The following is a 19,300-nucleotide window of genomic DNA, read 5'->3' as shown; positions in this document are numbered from 1 at the left end:
TGTTGTTGTTGTTGTTGTTGTTGTTGTTGTTGTTGTTGTTGTTGTTGTTGTTGTTCTTATCACTGCTGTCGTTTGGTTATGTCATCTTGTTTTTCTTTGCATGCCCTTAAATGATATTCCCCAGCTCATACCATGGTTGTATCTGTAAATCCACCACTGATTGATTATTAACAAAACTTTTTTACTGCACAGCTTATCTCTCACCTAAAATGTTTTTAGAAAAACATTTTAATGTTTTTAGAAAAATAATTTAGTGCCGCATTTAGCTGCGAGAGTATGTGAATGGAGACTTAAAAACTGTGTTTCTCACCTTAGATGTTTTCAGAAACATGTTTTAGTTTACCGTTAACTGTAATACAAGATTGTTTCTGACTGGCCCTCTGGCATTGTTTCACATGTATGAGTTTGCATTATGTCACCCACCAACGGGAGTCTTTATTGGTCTGATGCATTCTGGTAGTTGTAGGTTTTCTACCTCTTGATCGAAAGCATCCCTTTTTCTCTGTTTTCTCTGGTTACGTAGCACTGGTTTCAAAAGTATTTGTGTCTTTCTACTGCATAGACAGACTAATTATATTAAAAGGCCATGTTTTCATCAGTGAAATATATCTTTAAGCTTTCTAGTTATAAGAATTTGGTCCACACACAGGGAGAAATTAATATTTGCACTGAATATGTGGAAATAAATATGCAACAGAACACATGCTTTATGGTATTCAGCTCTTTTAATCGACAACAGTTTTGTCATTGGTGACTTCCTGATAATACCAAGTGGTTTAAGTTCATTCCTCCACCACACAGTGGAGCTGTGGCTCAAGCTTTCATATTGCTTCAGCTGCACTGAAAAGCCTCTGTGACATGACATAAAGGTTAGTCTGAATATGGCATTTAAGATTCTGCATGTTTAATCTTAAATGAAACCTGCTACCCAGGTGTGTACATGTTTTCATATCTAATACTTTGCCCTGCATATGCTACCAGTGATCTGAAGGAGGCAACAAACAAACGCGTTAGGCTTCTTATTACACTTGCGGTTCGTGTTGCTGATTTTCTGGTCATAGATAACATTTTTCATTTCTGCCATGTGTCTGCCCCGGCATCTATAGAAGACTGACTCCAATGCATAGGAAATGAAGAGTGAATTCGGATTTACCCTGCAGTGGTGGCTTTTCAAATCAACAGACCTTGTTATATTTGTAAAGGAACCTTTTCTCTGAAAACATGGTCGAACCCGGCTTTTGTTCGATGGTGACATCTATAAAAGCAAAATCCTGTTGCTTACTCCGCTTCTCCCCCGCATGGGAAGGTAAATTAGAATTTCAGAGGCAAATGGTTAGATTGACAATAGATATGTTTGGTGAACTGCTGCAAAGGTCATGCCAAAGAGGGACTCTAAATGTCAAACAGCCGTCTCTGAAGTTAAAGCCTTTGTAAGATCTGACGTATTGATATTATTTCCCAGACTCCAAAAATGTCATTACTGATATTTTGATGCAGAATATGCTTCTCAGATAAAGGTAATTGAACATGCATTGTCATCTGTTGAACTTCTGATTTATATGTGTGTAATGTGTGTGCTTTTGTTGCGTAACGTGTTTGGAGCGTTATTTTGAGCAAATATCAATGACCTTTTTTTGCCCTTAGTGCCCTTTCAAACCAAGATCGAATTTCTAACAGTGATAACCACCTGAGGCACTAAAAACCAAAAGGGGCATATTAAGAGTTTGGAGGGCATTTATAATGCAGCAAATGTCACTATTTGCATGCCAGCGAGTCTCTGAGGCAAGCTTCTCTTCACCAACTACACCAATAAATAACTATTTCTAGCTTTCCACTTGAAAATATACCAATCTTTTTATTTTCTTTTTCTTTTTGCCTTGCCTAATTGGGGTAATGATACACTCATCCGTTGGACAGAACCGACTGAACACAGATTAATAGTCGCTGATCATCTTATGTCAATTTCAAACCATCTGTTGTGATGACATCATGGGGAGCCGGCTGAAACAAATCCTAAATAAGGCCCATAAATAGCCCACAAGTGGGTGCAAGTGGGTGCTTGCAGAAGAGGGAACGCAACCTTTGTGTACCAAGAGCATGCTGGGAAACAAGGGACGCAATTAGTTTTGGAAGAGCTCTTCCAAATCAAAGTTTTTGATCATAGCTACTTGCAAATTGTTCTGGAAAAATATGTACGAATATCTGCTGAAAATAAATACAGTCTGTGTGTTCCAAACTTTCATTCTCAGTGTCTCTGTCGGGAAGTGGCGATGCATTGCTTTCTGCCACGGTGTCCTTTATGATGCTACCACAAAAGGGCACCAAAATCGGAAATTTTCTACACATAGATTAATGAAATCCCCCATAGACAGCACTTGGCATCCATGGCAGGATGTGGTAAATGGTGACAGCAGAGCAGAGTTCCCATAAGTACCAGTTGTCCTGGATGGAACTCTCTCAAAGGAAGTGAGATTAGGTCATCTTGAAATCTGTGCACGCAGATAAAGCCAAGGCCACATGCTTGTGTGGTTTAAAACCCTTACACACTGTAAATATTCTATACCTTCACAGCATTGACCTGCACCAAAAATCCCCCCATAATAAGTGTCTGTACCATAGAATGAAAGCACATTTTTGGCTCACTTTCAGAAAAGTCATCAAATTTCAGGGAAAAATAATGTCTTTTAGCGTATTTTTATTGCTCTCAAATGTCAAAACAGGGCTTTCTTTTTTTTTAAAAAAAAAGATTTTTTGCAGTTTTATTAGCCTTTAAAGGATAGGACAGAGTAAGTGTGAAAGGAGGAGAGAGAGGGGACGACATGCAGCAAAGGGCTGAGGTCAGAGTTGAAACTGCAGCCGCTGCGGCGAGGACACAGCTTCTGTACATGGGGTGCCTGCTCTACAGACTCAGCTACTGGGTGCCCCAAAACAGGTCATATTTGACCTGAACATTATGCAAGGGTTAAAACTACTCTTGGCATCCAAAAATCTAAGAAAAAATTGTGAAAAATCAAGGTATAAAAATAGTTTTTCCTATAATAATAGCCAAGAATCCATTGATTGGTCTTATTAAAGGTGATTCAAATGATTTTTTATTATTTTGAATCAAATGTCCATATAAAAAATAAACGCTAAGGGTCTCCTGTGCTATTAAAGGAATAGTTGATTTCATTCCATTTAGAGTCTAAAGATGTATGAATATGTCAAGGAAAATGTTTTAACTTATATGAATCCTTCAAAGTATATTAGGTAATTAAAATGTGAATTTGTAGATTTTAAGCTTATTCATGCCACTTGTTGCGCATATTCATCTCTTGTCATGACATATTGAAGAAAACACAGTATATAGCCTGCAGTAAATCATTATACCATATGTCCCTTGCAATAAGTGTGTATACCTTTAAGATCCTTTAGGTTGTGATTGTAGATTTAGCACAGCAGAGGGCCGGTAAAAAAGTTGTAAATGTAAAAAAAAAAATGCACAAGTGAATATTCCTAAAGCTCATTGCAACCCATAGTAATAAACAAGATCACACAGATCCACACAATCCACAGATAATTTCTTTAATAGGCAAACATCAGGAAACACTTGCAACAAGATGTTAAAAATGCTGGGGACGCGCTTCAGTGAAGTTTAACAAGTGTGACTCAAATCTGACTTTTGTATTGGTTTATGAGATGTTTCTGTGTTAGGGTGGTGCTAAGAAGAGAATGCGTCTCTTGAGCTCAAGAGTTTTGCAGTTGTGGCATCCAACACAGTTTTCACAAATGAAAGAACTTGTAAAAGAAAAGAGTGAATGTTTTTGATTTGATGGCGATTTGAAGGTCTCTCCCAAACAGAAATGAACGAGACACCCATCAAATACCTCTTCAACTCAAACTGCCTTTTGTTCGTTTTTTTTTTCTTTTGGCTGATATATTTGTTTTGTCAGACGCGCAGCATGAGAGGAGTAGTTTTGTGCTTCAAGCAGAAATGAAAGAGCTGAGTGGCGTTTGGTTAAAAAAAAAAAGATTCAGGAGGCATGTGCCATCATTACCTGAGAAACTGTTCCTGTCTGTGATGACATGAGAGCAGATGTCTTTATGATTATTGCTTTATGGCTTATGCTGTCTGAAAAGCGCTGTTAGTTAAAATGAACATCTCAAAGATCTCACTTTTGTTGTCTTTGGTGAGACAATGGCAATAAGCAGTAATTGCAGGTATGTTTTTGATCTCAGTCTCTAGAGATCCAAAGTGTGTAGCCTGTGTGACTTTTTTTTTTTACATTTGCACTTGTTTTTGACGACCACTTGAGAAAGTTTACATACACAAAATACCTTTTGCCCTTATAGTGAAAAAAAAAATCCTACAAAGCTGTTCACATGGCTAAAGAAAATGAAAAATCCACTAATATTCATGTTTACATGCAGCTGTGCATGTAAATGGGCTTAACAGATGTGCATTTCAACAAAAATCTTTGAGTATTATTGAAATGTGTTCAACTATGCAAACAAAAGAGTTTTCGTAAAGAGCAAAAGATATAGCTGTAAGTAAGAATGTTATCTACTGTGACATAAAAGTGCAAATGAATTCAACTGTGCTCATGCATCTTCTTCAGTTGTCGTGTTGGAAAGTTTGAAACTTTCCTCCTCCTTCTGTTTCTCTCGCACTTCTCCTTCTAAATGATATCCAGTCATTAGCTGGTACATCAGCACACCCACCACTGCACCCAAGAAGGGAGCACAGATGGGCGCAAAGAACCAGTAGGTGTTTGCTCTAGAAGAGAATAAATGGAAATATTGTAATGCATGTTGTCATTTGAAATTTTTGGTTCAATTAATCCACTGTACTGAGCCTAAATAAAGTATGAATGCATAATAGAAGTTACATGCAGTGTTATGGGTCAAAGAGCTTGTGAGCCTTGTTAAGACATTCTAATTTTAAAATGTTTGAAGAAACACATAAAGTTCAGTTTGCTCGTCACTATGAGTACCGTTCAGTCTTTTGTATAAATTGTATAAAGTCTTCTGTGGCTATAGCAGGACCTTGCATTACAAACCAGCAACACATTCTAATCCCAATTTATCAAATATTGCTGCCTGCTCAGTGCTGTTAATGTCTACATGTGACATCTTGGTATCCTCCTGTGTCTGCTGACAATGTTTGGAAACAGTGTGTCAATTTATAACTGTTAAATGCATTGCATCTTTTCAAAATACACCTCTGTCTTCACAGGAAATGTACAGTTTCTGCATTGATGCATAGAGTCTTTTTTTAAAATGAACTCAAAACTTTTTCAAAACGCTTTGTATTTTCGTTTATTTTCTTGTGCAACAAAAGCATGTGGTTAGGTTCAGAAAAAAAAATTATGTTTTGGCTCAACATTCAAATGGGAAGCAAACAGCAAGCTCCTAGGTGAAAGTGTGGGGTTTGTTGGACCTATCCACATCAGCCCTATATAGGAACTTTAAGCCTGCTCTCACTCGGACCTCGTCAAATAGCACCGCTCTGTGCTTTTGGCATGTGAGCTTGACGCCAAAAGCCACCTTCCACGTCTAACTGGAATGTGGCTGGATGGCATTAGATGAAAATGCGCCTGTAGAGAACCGCTGGCGTTGATATGATGCACTTGCGGCCTGTCGCGTCCACTTGCAATGTGCATGTACACAAATCTGACTACACTTTGACATTTTTGCTATAGAGAGATGTTTAGCATGAGTGTGTTTTGGTGTGTGTTTGCTTGACTGACAGGTGTCTCAACCAGCCACAGTGGTTACTGCTTGTGATGCCTGTCTCAGCTCTGTCTGGACTTCTTCCACTTTGAGGAAATTCAAATTTAGTGGCTCTAGTAACTAAGATGGGTGGCAAACAATAATCTAACATCCAGTCTTTATCTAATCTCCTGTGCCACCTTCTGTATTGGTGATGTTAGTGTTCTCAACAATTAAACATGGCGTACTGGTTTTAAGTAATCCAAAATAGTTCTGTACTTACGTGAACACCTCTCGTCCCCAGCCTGCAAGAGCCGTGAAGATGCCCCAGGTCCCTGGCCGGGTTGACGGCATAGCCACAGTTGAAGCCCACTGACAGTCCGATGACCAGCACCACAAAGCCGACAGTGAAGGGCTCCAGACCTTTTGGAACTGGATTGTTGTGAGGATCAACTATGGCCAGGATGCACACGATTAGTGCTGCCATTCCAATAACCTGAAGATGGTACAGGGAGAGTGATGTGTTTGTTTAATGTGGAAACAGACAACTTTTCAAACCCCACAGTATCTCCAAGTGGTATTACTGCTGACAACAACCAGATTGTGTTCTGTTTTCTGGGGATGGGTACCAGTAGCTACCAGGGACAACAAAAGTGCTATCCTTCTCCTGCTTTGGTTACACAATGATTGATGCACTTCCTTTGCGCCGTAAATCAAATCTTTATTTTCGTAGCAAATTGAGCCTGAGGGCAGACAGAATAGCATAGTGAAAGCGAGACTCATGAGGAAACAATCTAAATGCTGATGGCGTCATTATTCTATGGCCATTACATTGTGCAAAATCAGTATTTACTTCATAATGATAAGTTAAAGCAAAAAACTTGACTTCTCTGACTTAATTACTTTAATTAATCATAAAAATTAGTGCTGCTGATGCATGAACAATCAAGAGTCTTTTAATCAATCTGTAACAGCTTCTTGATATTTTTTTTAATCACAAAAATCTCAATTTTGTCAAATAGTTTGCCTTGTGATTCCTGGGAGGAATGTTTTAATCACCTTTAAGAAGTTGTTATATTCACAATGGATTTGCTCTGAAGGTGTTGACAAGCTGTCGAAGTGGAAACTTCTCTCACGAAGAAAATAAATTTGAAATCTAGCGACGAGGTCCACGTTTTCATCAGAAAAGAGCAGATCATAGAATTTGCACTGATGTACTCTGACATCAGTGGATAGCTGGAGCACCACATGGAGTGCGTAGATGAACATAGGGTGTTTTCTTTGTTTCACATGGTTGACACACTACAGGTCTGGTCTTGAGAACAATCGGTTTCACAGTATATGCACACAGCAGATATAGTATGGATTAATCCACATGCTGTGACCTGTCAGGATCTATATGTGTACTGCAGCAGCAACGGCGCTGGCTAGTGGCCACCGTGGCCAACAGGGGCAGCACTTCTCGTTTAGTTGATATAACACTGTCAGCAGGAACAAAGAACCTGTTTAGTGAGTGTAAAAGTAATGTAAAATATATTAGTGTACAATACCAGAAATGTAATATTATAGAATTTGGAATAGTCAAAAACAGTGGTGGAAGAAGTATTATTTAGTAAAACTGCACTGTAAAAATACTCTGTTACAAGTGAAAGTCTGGCATTGAAAACTTTTACTTGTACCCAATTCAAAAAAATCTGTTATTTAAAAACAATAGAAAAAACACCCCCAAAACTCAAAATTATCAAAAAAAGTAGAAAAAAAATCCCCAAAACTCAAAACTATTTAACAAAAAGAAAGAAAGTCCCATAAAACTGAAATTAGAAAAAAAGACAAAAACACCACAAAACTGGAAAGTATTAAAAAAAGGAAGAAAACAAACCACCCCTAAAGCTAAAAATAATAATAAAGACACGAAAATTACTTAAATATTTATCAAAATATTTAGGCATTTATTGTTGTGTCAATCAGCTGATTCATTAATCAATTAATTATAGCAGCTTTTCTTGTATAAACTGTTTGGTAATTAAATTTATTTATAAATTATTTTATAACAAAATATATTTAATGAACTCGTATTTTTTATCAAAAAAAAACTTCATCTGTTAAGTAACTAAAGCTGTAAAGTAAATGTAGTTAAATAAAAAGTGCAACAGTTTCCTCTGAAAAGTAGGGGAGTAACAGTATAAAGTGACATGAAAAAAATACACAAGCAAAGCACAAATACCTCAAATTTGTATTTAAATACATTACTTAAGTAAATGTGCATGCATGCAATTTTTTTTGTCTTTCTTCTTGTTTCACGTATGTATCATGGTCAGTCTGTTTCCTGATTTATTTTGAAGGTTATCTCCTCATGTGTCACATTTTATGTTACTTCCTGCCTTCGTCTGTTTCCCACCTGTTGTCTGTCACACCTGTCCTGCATCAGTCCTGTTAATCCCTCCTAGAGCACTTGGCTCTGGTCCTTCCTGCTCCTCAGATTCTCCCAGCCAATCAGCTCCCTGACTGTTATTTTGCCTCATCACCTCATTCCACTCATCTGAGCTTCTCTGCCCTTTTTCTCCACCTGCACTTCATCGCCTTGTCAGTCTAGTTTGTATCAGTCTTTGCTGGATCCTTGATTTGTTTGCGTGATGTTCTGTTACTGTGTCCTTGCAATAAAGTGTGATCTTTTTGGGTTCCTGTTGCCTGCTGTCTTCTGCATTTGGGTCTACCTGCTCTGCATGACAGTGGCTGGGTTTAGTCAACAACAACTTTAGATTTATTTGTCAATTTTTAAAGGAAAAAACGTCGGCATATCATACTGCTGCAAAAAGTGGCTTTTGGGGTTGATGTCTGACACCAAAATCAGCGACCAAGTGGCAGTATGTGACTACTTTGAAGTGTGAATAAGCTGGGTGAATCATGCACCAAACTATCAACTCAATAAAATTTTTCCCCAATTTTTTTTTTTTTTTTGTCATTTAGGAAGTTCATATCACCCTGAAGTTTGTTCAGTTTTTTTTTCTGATAAGTTTGGTTTTGATTTTTTAATTGATGGAATTAAAAGATGGGTGTGACGTCATGATTATATGTGTGTGCCCATCAGGATGCTTGTGTTTGGTCGGATGAGTGTTTAAGCTGGAACATGATACCACTGAGATCACTATTGTACAGACTGGCTCCAAAAGACATCACCAGTCAGGAGTGCACATTGTATAGAAAGTGCAGGCAGTACCCTTGCAGAACAGACTTATTATTGTAACAAACCAATTGCAAAGACAAAATTTAGTAAGTAAAACTGATAACAATATCAGTCATGATATTTTAAAAATGTTCTAATATACTTGTAATTTACACAATTACTACATACTCATTTATGCCTTTACTTTCGATATATATATCCCCTCAAATATGTAAACCCATCTCTATCATGGTGTCCAAATAATGAAAGTTAGAATCGAATTATAACAAATTTATAGGCTTATTTTTAAATACTATAAACAAACTATTAAAACCATTCAATCTAATGAATATTTTGTTATTTAATTTGCTGTTTCTATCAATACAGATGAAATGATGAATGCTGGGTAATGAGTGTATGTTATTGTCCAATCTGAAGTCTCTTTTTGATCTCGTGGCAAGATAACAAGACTCTGGCCCTGTGAAGCGCAACATTGTCGCACTGAGCACGCCAAGGCAAGCCCAGCAAACAGACAGGACATTGGCGCAAAGGGGTTTCAAGAAAGGGGGGGGAGGTTGCAGAGCTCCCTGAATTGGACTTTTTATTTTTATTTTTACAAAGATTTGCCAGCGCGTGAACAAGCCCCCCCTGCTGCCATCTGGTGTGTGTCAATTAACATGCAGCAGGTAAGCTAAAGTTAGCAGTAAGCTAGATAACACTGGTCTAAAAAATGGTAAAGTTTGGTTAATGTGTTAAATTAAAATTTTAACACAAGGCGTACATGTATTATTTAGGCTAAGATGTAGGCTGCTGTGAAATTAATGTCTCTTCCATGTGGATAGCCAGCCTATGAAGCTAATTAATAGCCTAATGGATGCTAGCTGTCCCTAGCATTAGATAACCGTCATATTTACATATTTTCGGTTGCAGGACTAAACCAGTCAGAAACAGAAGCCCTCATATCGGTGAGTACAAGTGCTTTTTAAGGGGATTTGGGGTATGTGTTGGGCTGCCGTGCCCCTGTTTCAACAGTTAGAATTTGGAGTCAGGTCGGGAGCACCTGTTGCATTGTGTGTGTGGACTTTTGTGTACTTTGGCTTGTGTGCGCGTGCCGCTGTTGCTGGTCAGTTTTCGGGACATGGGGTTGTTTGTTGATAAGTATTGCAGCGCTCTTATTAACCAGGATGTTTTGCGTTTATGTCGAGGAGCACAGTTGTTGTGAGGTTGTTGTACTAAAAATGCCTGAAAAAAGTCAGCGGTCTTTTCAGCAGGCAGTGAAATGGACATCTGTTATGCTCTCAGGTGCTTGTTGTCACGTTTGTGATGTTTGACTGTCACAGCACTATCCATGCTTTTGATCACTTTCTCTGTGACCTCAAATACACAGGCAGATGTAACACATTCCCACTGTAAAATCCAACACATGGTATTTACTGTATATATATATATATATATATATATATATATATATATATATATATGCCCAATTACATTTCTAAGCATGTGCATATGTGTGTGCTTCATAATTAAGGAGTGCTAGGACCCCTCATAATAGCCTGCACTGGGGCCCATCTTTGCTATCTAATGCCAATGTCACTAGAGCAATACTAGGGCCACTGTATCTGAGTTGTTATGGCTTTTATTCTGTACTGTAGGAGGAAGGAGACACTTTATGTGTAGATAAGGCTGGCAGAATCAGTGACTTCTTGTAAGTCACTGATTTAAACCCAATTTAAGATTTGCTTTTATGCGATGTCATCCTTTTATTTCGTGTTTGTATTTCTATCTGTTTTACCTCTTTAATTTATGTTTTATCTCTTATACTTCCTAGTGTTTGTGGTTTTATTGCATTTATTGTTCCTGTTGTTGTTTTTGGTTTACGTCTTTGTATTATTTTTTATCTACAGGGGCAGGATTTAATAAGCTTATGTTTCTTCCTGCTCATTTTCGTACATGTTGAGAAAATGATGTGTTTGATTCTTTGGCAGTTTTAGTTTGTTTTTGCTTTTTGTTTTATTCTCGCATGTTCGAAATAAAGCCTTCATTCATTCATTCATTCATATGTCCTGCATCTTGCATTATTTGTCTTCTAATTTCATCCTAACTCTACCCTATTTTCTGCTTGCTTGTGGTCAATAGGACTGTTTGGCGTTCTGTTGTTGTGTCGCCATCTATGTATCCCATTTCTGCTGTGTTTGTCAAAGGACTTTGTAAACTCTGTTTTTAAAGGTGCTATATAAATTTGATTATTATCATTATTACTTTGTCCATCTGTGGGTTTGGCTAGCGTACAGCTGTTAATGTTAATGGTCTCAGCTGTTTTGTCGAGCATGCATAATGTGTGCAAACTATGGAGGCAAAAACTCCTTGCGTGTTCTTAATAGATTATGTTCACTTGTGTTTCCGTCTGCTCAGACGACCCCGCAATTACTCAGACCTCTCCAAAACTGTCACTCAGAGCTGTTGTAGGAATGTAAAGCTCTTTTTGAGATAAACACATGTTGTTGTCATCAGCAGCAGCATTCTGTGTGTTGCATCTGCAGTGTCCAGATTTTTGATGCACAGCGCGTAATTTTACGCGCAGAGCACCTTCATTAATTATTTGAGTCTTCCGACAGAGCGGGATCTAATTGACCTTCCTTTTCTACACACTTACAAGCTGTTCCACACAGATCCCAGGTTTAGACAATCAGATCAAATGAATAGTGACACTGTCCTGCTCATTACACCGTCTGCTGCTTTTAAAAGGTTAAAGAGGATGAGAGGAGCCGATGTGATGTGATTGGTTATTAGGCTGTTACTGGAGAGCCAGATTTTTCATGCAATACTTCTGAGCAAGGAGGAATTTGGAGCTACATCGTGGACATAACTCAGCGATGTTTTTCAATCATCTGTCTCTTCGGAGACTTTTATTTGAGCCAGTACTGCAGTAGAAACTCCAGCGAACATGTGTCACTGTCACCTCAAGTGTTCTTTTTTACTTTACCATGTGAAATTGAGGCTGTTTCCTAGACGATCAAACGATGGCTAAGAGCTAATGGAGAATGATTAATGTGTCACAGTGCTTCAGCTGGAGTGTACAGTAGCCTATGGCCTGTGAGAGGGCACGTGCTGAGTTAACCATTTTCAATGAGTAGAGTGAAATACTCAAAAAATCAAGTCACTCTTACCTGATCAAAGAATCCATTCAGCAGGCTGAGATGTTTGGATGGATACGTGGCAAAAACCCCAGCTGTGGCATTCTCCCCCACCACGATCAGCTTCCCTTGGCTAAAGTCCCATAATGCGTCTGGTGGAAGAATGTAGAAATTATTCTAATAATTTTATTTTATTATATTTATTCTAATTGTTTTGTCCATCATGAAATTAAATAAATAAATACAATTATTTATTTATATATATATATATATATATATATATATATATATATATATATATATATATATATATATATATATATATATATATATATATATATATATATATATGACATCCAGCCAATTTGCTCAGGTTTCAAAGGCTTACTTTGAATATTCCTTTTCCATTTCACATACCAAAATACACCCAGAAAGGCTCCGAGAGTCTGGAAGACAAAGAACAAGGGGAACTTCCTCCAAGGCTCCCTCCCAAGTAAACACAGCGAGAGTGTCACAGCTGGGTTCAGGTGACCACCTAAAGATGAGAGAAATATAGAGACTTTGGTTTATTTTTATATCTAAGATCAGATTGATTCACACCTGGGAAAACAAAACACATGGAGGCTGTTTTTTTTCCACCTCTTCTCTCAGTGAGACAGAGGAGAGTTGTAAGTCCACTGTCTATTCAGTAATTGTGGTCTCAGTAAAGTCTTGTTGGGATAGAAGGTCCCAGCAACACAAATTAAATTGGAGGGATGAAAAGATTCAGAAAAGTATCTTTTTTTTTCTAACCTTGAAGGGGGAAATAACTGCTCTGATGGCACACTCGTGTGGGCGCCTCGCTTCTATTCACACCTTAATCGTGTCAGGGTAGGAGCTATCTAATTATAAGAGCTTATTTCCTCAGCTGCAACGTGTGTGAGAGGGGGGGACAGCCTCATTATAAAGGCATTGAAGAAGTGAGTATGAGTGAACTGCAGAAGCCTTTGTAGTGCCGCTGCTTTTGACAGAGGATACTGGGATTGAGAATTGACTCCCTCACTTTCCTTTCAATTACAGACCACATAGTTTTTGAGTTCAGGGGTAAGCGCCCCCCTCCTTCTGTGTGTGTCTATTAAACTTTGCATTCCTCTGTCCACTGCATCCTGCTCCCCCTGCCGCCTCGAGCTGTCATTCGTCTGGCAAAACACATCAGTGTGGTAAATACTGCACTTCAGATAACTGCCAGTTTACCCTTTGCTGATATTTAGTGTCTGTCAAGCCATCAATAATAATGACTCCCTGTTATGATGGAAGTTGGAGGAAAAAAAGCTGAGTCTTGCGGAAACACTCATTGAATGACAGGTACTTCATGACGGTGATGCAAATGACTGTAGCTTAACTGTGTGTGATTTTCATGATGATAAAAAGGTTTCCTCCATTTTACAAAAAACACCCTTTGTCGACATTGGCTTTCCTGTCTCGTTGTTGTTGCTGCTGTATGTATGAATAGATACAAAAGATTACTGTTTTCTTTTCTTCTAACCTCATTAAATTATATGAGGTGATAGATTTCTGCAACAAACTGGACTTGCACATTTAAAAAGAGTCTATTATGCTCGTTTTCAGGTTCATATTTGTATTTTGGGTTTTATTAGATCATATGTACATGCTTCAGTGTTCAAAAAACACTTCATTTGCCTCATACTGTGTAATTACAGCCCATTTTGTGCCTGTCTCTCTGACCCTTTAAAACCTGAGCAAATTGGCTCAATTTCTTTCAGAAACATGGGAAGAGGGGAATGAGCAATTTAGAAATAAATGACCAAAATTAGCAAGAAATCAATAGAACGTTACAAGAAAACGATCTGAAAAATAGCAAAAAAGAAAGAAAAAATCTGGGTAAAAAACAACAACAAAACATAAGGAAACAATGAGAGAATACCTGAGAGAAATGCTTAAAAACTACAATAATTCTGTAACATAAAAACTAAAATTCTGAAAATAAAAATGATATTTTTCTGAACATTTTCTCCTAGCCTTTAAAGAAAAAAATTCAAGATCTACAATACCTTTAAATATGGGCATTTAAAATTATTCCATTATATATATTACAAAAATAAGAAAAAGCAGTATAGGTCTCCTTTAGCAAAGATGACAAAACACATAATTAATCACAAAGCATATCAAGAAATATTTCATGTTTTATCTGGTTTTATGGGCTATGTAAGCACAAAAATATACTTCCTTTATGTGCCGAAAAGTTGTTCACCGAAAAGTTGTTCATTGAAAGAATTTTTCTTACTTGAGTAAAACTCAAGTAAGAAAAATGCTAACAGACTTATTTGGGATTTGAGAGGAGTAATGTTGCATGAAAAATACTGCCAACACAGTCTCAGATGTGGATATATTTTTACTTAACCATGTTTTACAGCTGAAGTGTCTGAGACCAAACACATTTAATGTGTCATTGTCTGTACTGGATTTCTGAGACGTGTCATCACCTCAGTCACATGTACAATTATCACTGAAGTGAGGTGCTAAAACAATAGGTACTTTTAAACTTCAGTTTATAGCTCTGGCTATTATTTGCTCAAATCATTGAACTCAGTAGACTTATATTTGGGACAAGTGTCTATATGGGAAGGGCTTTTATTATTTATTTATCTATTTTAATATTTTAAAAGCTGTTAAGTAGGTCTTGGGGTTGAGATGTTTTTTAAGGACCTTTACAGTTTGAGAGACAGTGACAGTATGTCCTTACCTGAGATCTGCCCGCACACAAGGAGGCCCAATGTTACAGAAAAACCAAAAGCAAAGTTGTCGCTGAGGAACGTGCCGTGGGAGCCTCTGCTTAGCACCCGCTGTGCTACTGCACCACAGCCACACATCTGGATAGTGGAGGAGGCAAAACTTCAGATGGACAGTCTGGATTTATTTACTGAACACCTTTTTATGTCTTTTCAACATTTCCTAGCTGTGCACTTTTTTTTTTTTGTGGTCCAACCACAGATATGCAGTAAAATTGAAAAAGACAAACTGTGAGACAAGGTTATTTTCATAGACAGACAGTAGTCAAAAAACTTCAAAGAGAATAATAAAGACCCGCAGTGGCCTGACCTCGAGTCAGGTATCTTGCTGGATCTTGCTTTTCGTTGCACCCAGGGTGTGTCTCTCTGACCTCGGAGGTCAGGAGCGTGTTGCGGTCAGGCTTTGTGTGGGACTATTGATGCGGACAACAATCTGAGTCCACCTGCAGAGCCTTCCTCTGCGGAGGGCCAGCTGTGACCACCGAGGGGACTGGACTGCCAGCAGAGTGAAAGGTCTCCTGGAATTAACAGATCAGGCACAGCTGGGAAGCAGAATAACAAATGGCCTGCCGTTTCACCGCCGGTGCCCTCTCCTGATATTTGTGTTGACAGTGGGTTACCATGAGAAACAGGGAGTCCAGGTTGTTTTGCAGCAGCTAAAAAAACCCTTTCGTTTTAATTTGAAAGAATGTTTTGACTTCCTAGTGTGTTGAAACAGGGGACTACAGACACTGCCTGCTATCATTAGCAAACATATGGATATAAATTGATGTGAAGTGTGTGTAAGGTTGAAATAGAGAAAGACATAGCTAATGCAGGAGTTTAACAAGACATCGACTTCATAAATTTAAAAATAAGGCCTTAATTGGTATTAAACTGACTTAAATGAATATTTCTAAAGTCTTAAATGTGCTCAGACAAAAAAGAAATATGATTTTATGAATATTTTTTTTCTGACATTGCATCGTGAAATCTCAAATAAATTGGTAACATCTATTTTTGTCAAATAATTAAATAATTTCCTTTTCTTAAAATCCTCATGATGGGAATCCTAGCAGTGGAATTGGCAATATAACCGTCCAGAAACATAAAAAATGTTCCACTTCTTTTGATAAATCAAATAGATTCGTTTATGAAAATGTAAAATGTTCACTGTCTTTGATGTGTTTCACTCTTAAAAGGGGCAGGACAAAAAAAGTCATGTTTTATATTGCAATAAACATTTAGGCAAAATAAAATTGTACTTCAATTTTGGTTATTAGAAAATATACTTGATTCTGAGTGACATTAAAAAGAAGTCTTAAAAAGTCTTAAATTTACCCGGTTTTAAGCTGTAGGAGCTCTGGTCTTGCATGAATCTAGTCAAAATAATTTTTTCCTTCGTAGACATCTAAGAAAGCAGCAATTTTAATGAGAAGAGAGCAGCAGTTAAACGTTCTTTACCTTTTAGCACTACTGTAAGAGTTGCCTTTGAACATCAAATCAGTCTAAAAGAAGACACCTGGAGGAGGACCTCACAAAAAAACAAATTATTAACCGCTTTCTCATCAAACAACTAAACTCTTGCCAGACACGTTGGCACCCTCACCAAGAAAGGCCGAGGCAAGAAGGAGACTGAATCCCTTGGGGGCATTTTCAAAAGATCTTTTTTCTCTTTCCTCATGTTGAAGCTGCCAGAAGGGTCCAGGAGGTGTTCTTAGTGAGATCTATGCAACCTGTTAACCGTTTAGTATGTTGTGCTTTTCTCACCGTCTTGCATCTTTAATTGTCGGTCGGGTTCAGTGATTGGTTGGATCACACAAGTAATTTCATAATGTACAATTTTATAGATTTTTGACAAGATCTCAGACATATTCAGCAGTAATGCTTTTCATTTTCATTTTCATTTTTTTTTTTTTACATCTCTATGCTATACGCTGCACTATATATAAGCAGACCTCGATTGGAGGATAGAATATGGAGCAAATAGCTACGAACAGCAAAACACACCTGGATCCTAGCCATGGGGGCTGTTCTTACACAGGAGGATTCATTGAACATTTACTCACAGAGTGTCCGAGGTTAGCTGGTCTGCTGAGGGCTTTAGAGTGGTGTACAGGTTTGGGAGAACACTTTTTTAAATCTATTTCTACATGGTCCGAAGTATCTGGTGGGAAAAAGCCATGTCTTCTGATTTTCATGTTGACTTATATGGATATCCAAGAAAAAAAAGGGTGCAGGATGTACAGATGCTGTAGGTGATGAGGGGATTGTTGGTTGCTTGTCTAAAGGTTACACATGCTCACTGTCAGACAGTGAGTAATGTGGAGGCTGTCAGCAGGGGCGTAGCACCAGAGGTCTGGTTCCGAAACATAAGCAGTCTTTGTGGGCCCCTGTCCATCCTGTCTTTCATGTCATTCTCATGCATTTTTTTAAATGTATGATTATTTGTTATTTTTACAAAGTTAAGTCCTTTTCCTTTCTGTCTCTTCTTTTTTCGGAACCCTTTCCCGGGTAAACCATGACCTGGTTTTAGCTGTACTTCAATATTAATCCTCGTGCAGAGGCGGACTCAACCATTTTGTGCCTTTCAGGGATTAGAGGGGCCTCAGAGGGCTTTCATTATTTTTTTCATACAAAGTTAAATATTTCAACTATTTTATTCTGCCAATTTTTATTTCGTTGTGGCACAAATTAAAAAGAAATAAACTGTGAACAAAACCTAATTTTGTAGGAAAATCTTTTTAAAATGCTAGGGAAAAACTGGACAGAGAATAAAGAAAAATGCTAGGGAAAGGTATATTTAAAATGATCCTAATCACATTGTGTAGATTATGTTACATAGTAATTATATTTTGAAGCACTTTTCCAGGTCTTTTACTTGTTTAATCATTGTTTGTATTATTATTTAATTTTTGAAATGTATTATTATTATTATTATTATTATTATTATTATTATTATTATTATTATTATTATGTAATTTTTGTACTTTTTACTAATTTCTTCAAGTTTTGTAAGAAATCAAGCCAATGTGCTCAGGTTTTAAAGTGTTAAGTATCAACTAGCAAAGGAAAAAATATATGGCAAAAGGAAACAAAAAAATGAGGTGTACATATTGTTATGCTAACAAACCAATTTAGATTCTTATTAAAGCATAACCAAAAGTACATTTAATTCACATAAATGAAACTGAATGGAGGCGCACAATAATCTGATGTTCGATTATAAACTGAGTTTATTTGTTTATTTTGAGTGAAGACTAGCAATCTAGCAATTTAGTTTACAATCCCTGTTCACTCGAACAAAATGATCCACTCAGCACGCTGCAGGAGGGATGCAAAATAGTCTTTACTCACCACCAAAATAAGAGCTCCCAGGCACTCTGCCAAAGCCTGGCTGAGAAGGGCATGTCGGATCTGAAAGGTCCCTGCCAGTTTCTCCCAAATGTTTCTCCGTATTCCCATGATGCAGTTATTATAAGATTATCTTGAGGTAGGCTCTGTGGTCTAACAACAAATGTAAGTCTGTGGCCATGCATCAGCTTTTAGGGGTCTCCATTGGATCCCTCCCTTTGGACTGCCTGCCACTCCTAAACACATTTCCACCCATCTCCTCCTCACAGTTTTTTGGGGCTGCTGAACTCGTGCTCTGACTTACTCTCAGCATCTCTCTCTCTACAGCACAGCCAAATATGCAAATAAGGCCATAAAGTTGCACATTTAGTCTAGAAGCTAACTGATGATTGTTTTTTTATTGTACATTAAAATTATACCCAATTAAAATACAAGTCTTTCAGTACATAATTGCATGCATTCATCAAACTGAGGACTTCATCCTGAGGGACGTGAGATGAAAAAGCCCATTTCCCAAACCGATCCCTCTTCACCAGCACATCACAAGTCACACACACCCCATATTACAGAGGGATGCATAAACAAACAGGTAAACTTTAAGATGCACACAACACTCTCCACCCTAAGTAGAAAACATCTGTCACCATGGATACTGATAGATGGCATGCTCAAGCAGCTGTTAGAGCTATTGTGTGATGTTTCACTGTAAATGAACTAATTCCTCTCAAGCAAACGACGTTAAGAGCCGACGTTAAGACATTAAGTTGGTTTAAAGGAGAGTATTTCATTGTGTTGTGTGTCCTTGTAAGGCAGAAACCAGCTCTTTTTAAATGGACAAGAAAGATGTGTGTGTGTTTTGCACATAGACAAGAATGGACATAGCTACTGTGATGTCAACTATTGGTCTGTGTGCTCCCATTTTTAAGCCTTTAATTCGCCATTTTGGCCATTGCCATGTTGTTTTTTTGAGTCACATGAGTCACTATATTTGGATAAGAGGTTGGAGCTGTGAAGGATTGAGATGTGGATCTGACTCATAAGCCTTATTTCCACCGCACAAAAAATAAACAAACAAACAAAAACCGCTAGCACCCACTAACATCTAGCCTTTTAAATGCAATTGCCATTCAAATGACTCTGCAGTAGTCACAATAGTTTGCAACACTTGTTTTCTATAATTACATCTA

General features: G+C 37.7%; 2 protein-coding genes and 1 pseudogene across 3 annotated transcripts in view; 2 read left to right on the top strand and 1 right to left on the bottom strand.

The window, feature by feature from the left end:
• The window catches only part of LOC121960080 (rhotekin), a 53,908-nt gene extending 45,234 nt beyond the window's left edge, over nt 1-8,674 (top strand). The window contains exon 13 of one of the 2 annotated variants that reach the window (XM_042509680.2): nt 5,996-8,674. In XM_042509680.2, the coding sequence (XP_042365614.2) occupies nt 5,996-6,011 (16 nt within the window). In that variant the 3' untranslated portion in view covers nt 6,012-8,674. Of the gene's footprint in view, nt 1-1,106; nt 2,228-5,995 lie in introns of those variants that run through there. The other variant, XM_088070698.1, reaches the window with a different exon arrangement.
• On the bottom strand, nt 4,351-18,224 carry LOC121959755 (aquaporin-3-like; annotated as a pseudogene).
• LOC121960063 (netrin receptor UNC5D-like) overlaps nt 9,233-19,300 on the top strand; it is a 296,895-nt gene continuing 286,827 nt past the window's right edge. Inside the window, exons 1-2 of the mRNA XM_088070697.1 lie at nt 9,233-9,540; nt 9,785-9,819. The gene's annotated coding sequence lies outside the window, so the exon portion shown is untranslated. The remainder of the gene's footprint in view (nt 9,541-9,784; nt 9,820-19,300) is intronic.

The sequence above is a fragment of the Plectropomus leopardus genome, chromosome 20, assembly GCF_026936395.1.
Source record: "Plectropomus leopardus strain MGB_pleo_1.0 chromosome 20, ASM2693639v1, whole genome shotgun sequence".
Classification (NCBI taxonomy): Eukaryota; Metazoa; Chordata; class Actinopteri; order Perciformes; family Serranidae; genus Plectropomus; species Plectropomus leopardus.
Note: the sequence above shows the minus strand (reverse complement) of the source record. Positions and strands in the feature narration are given on the sequence as shown.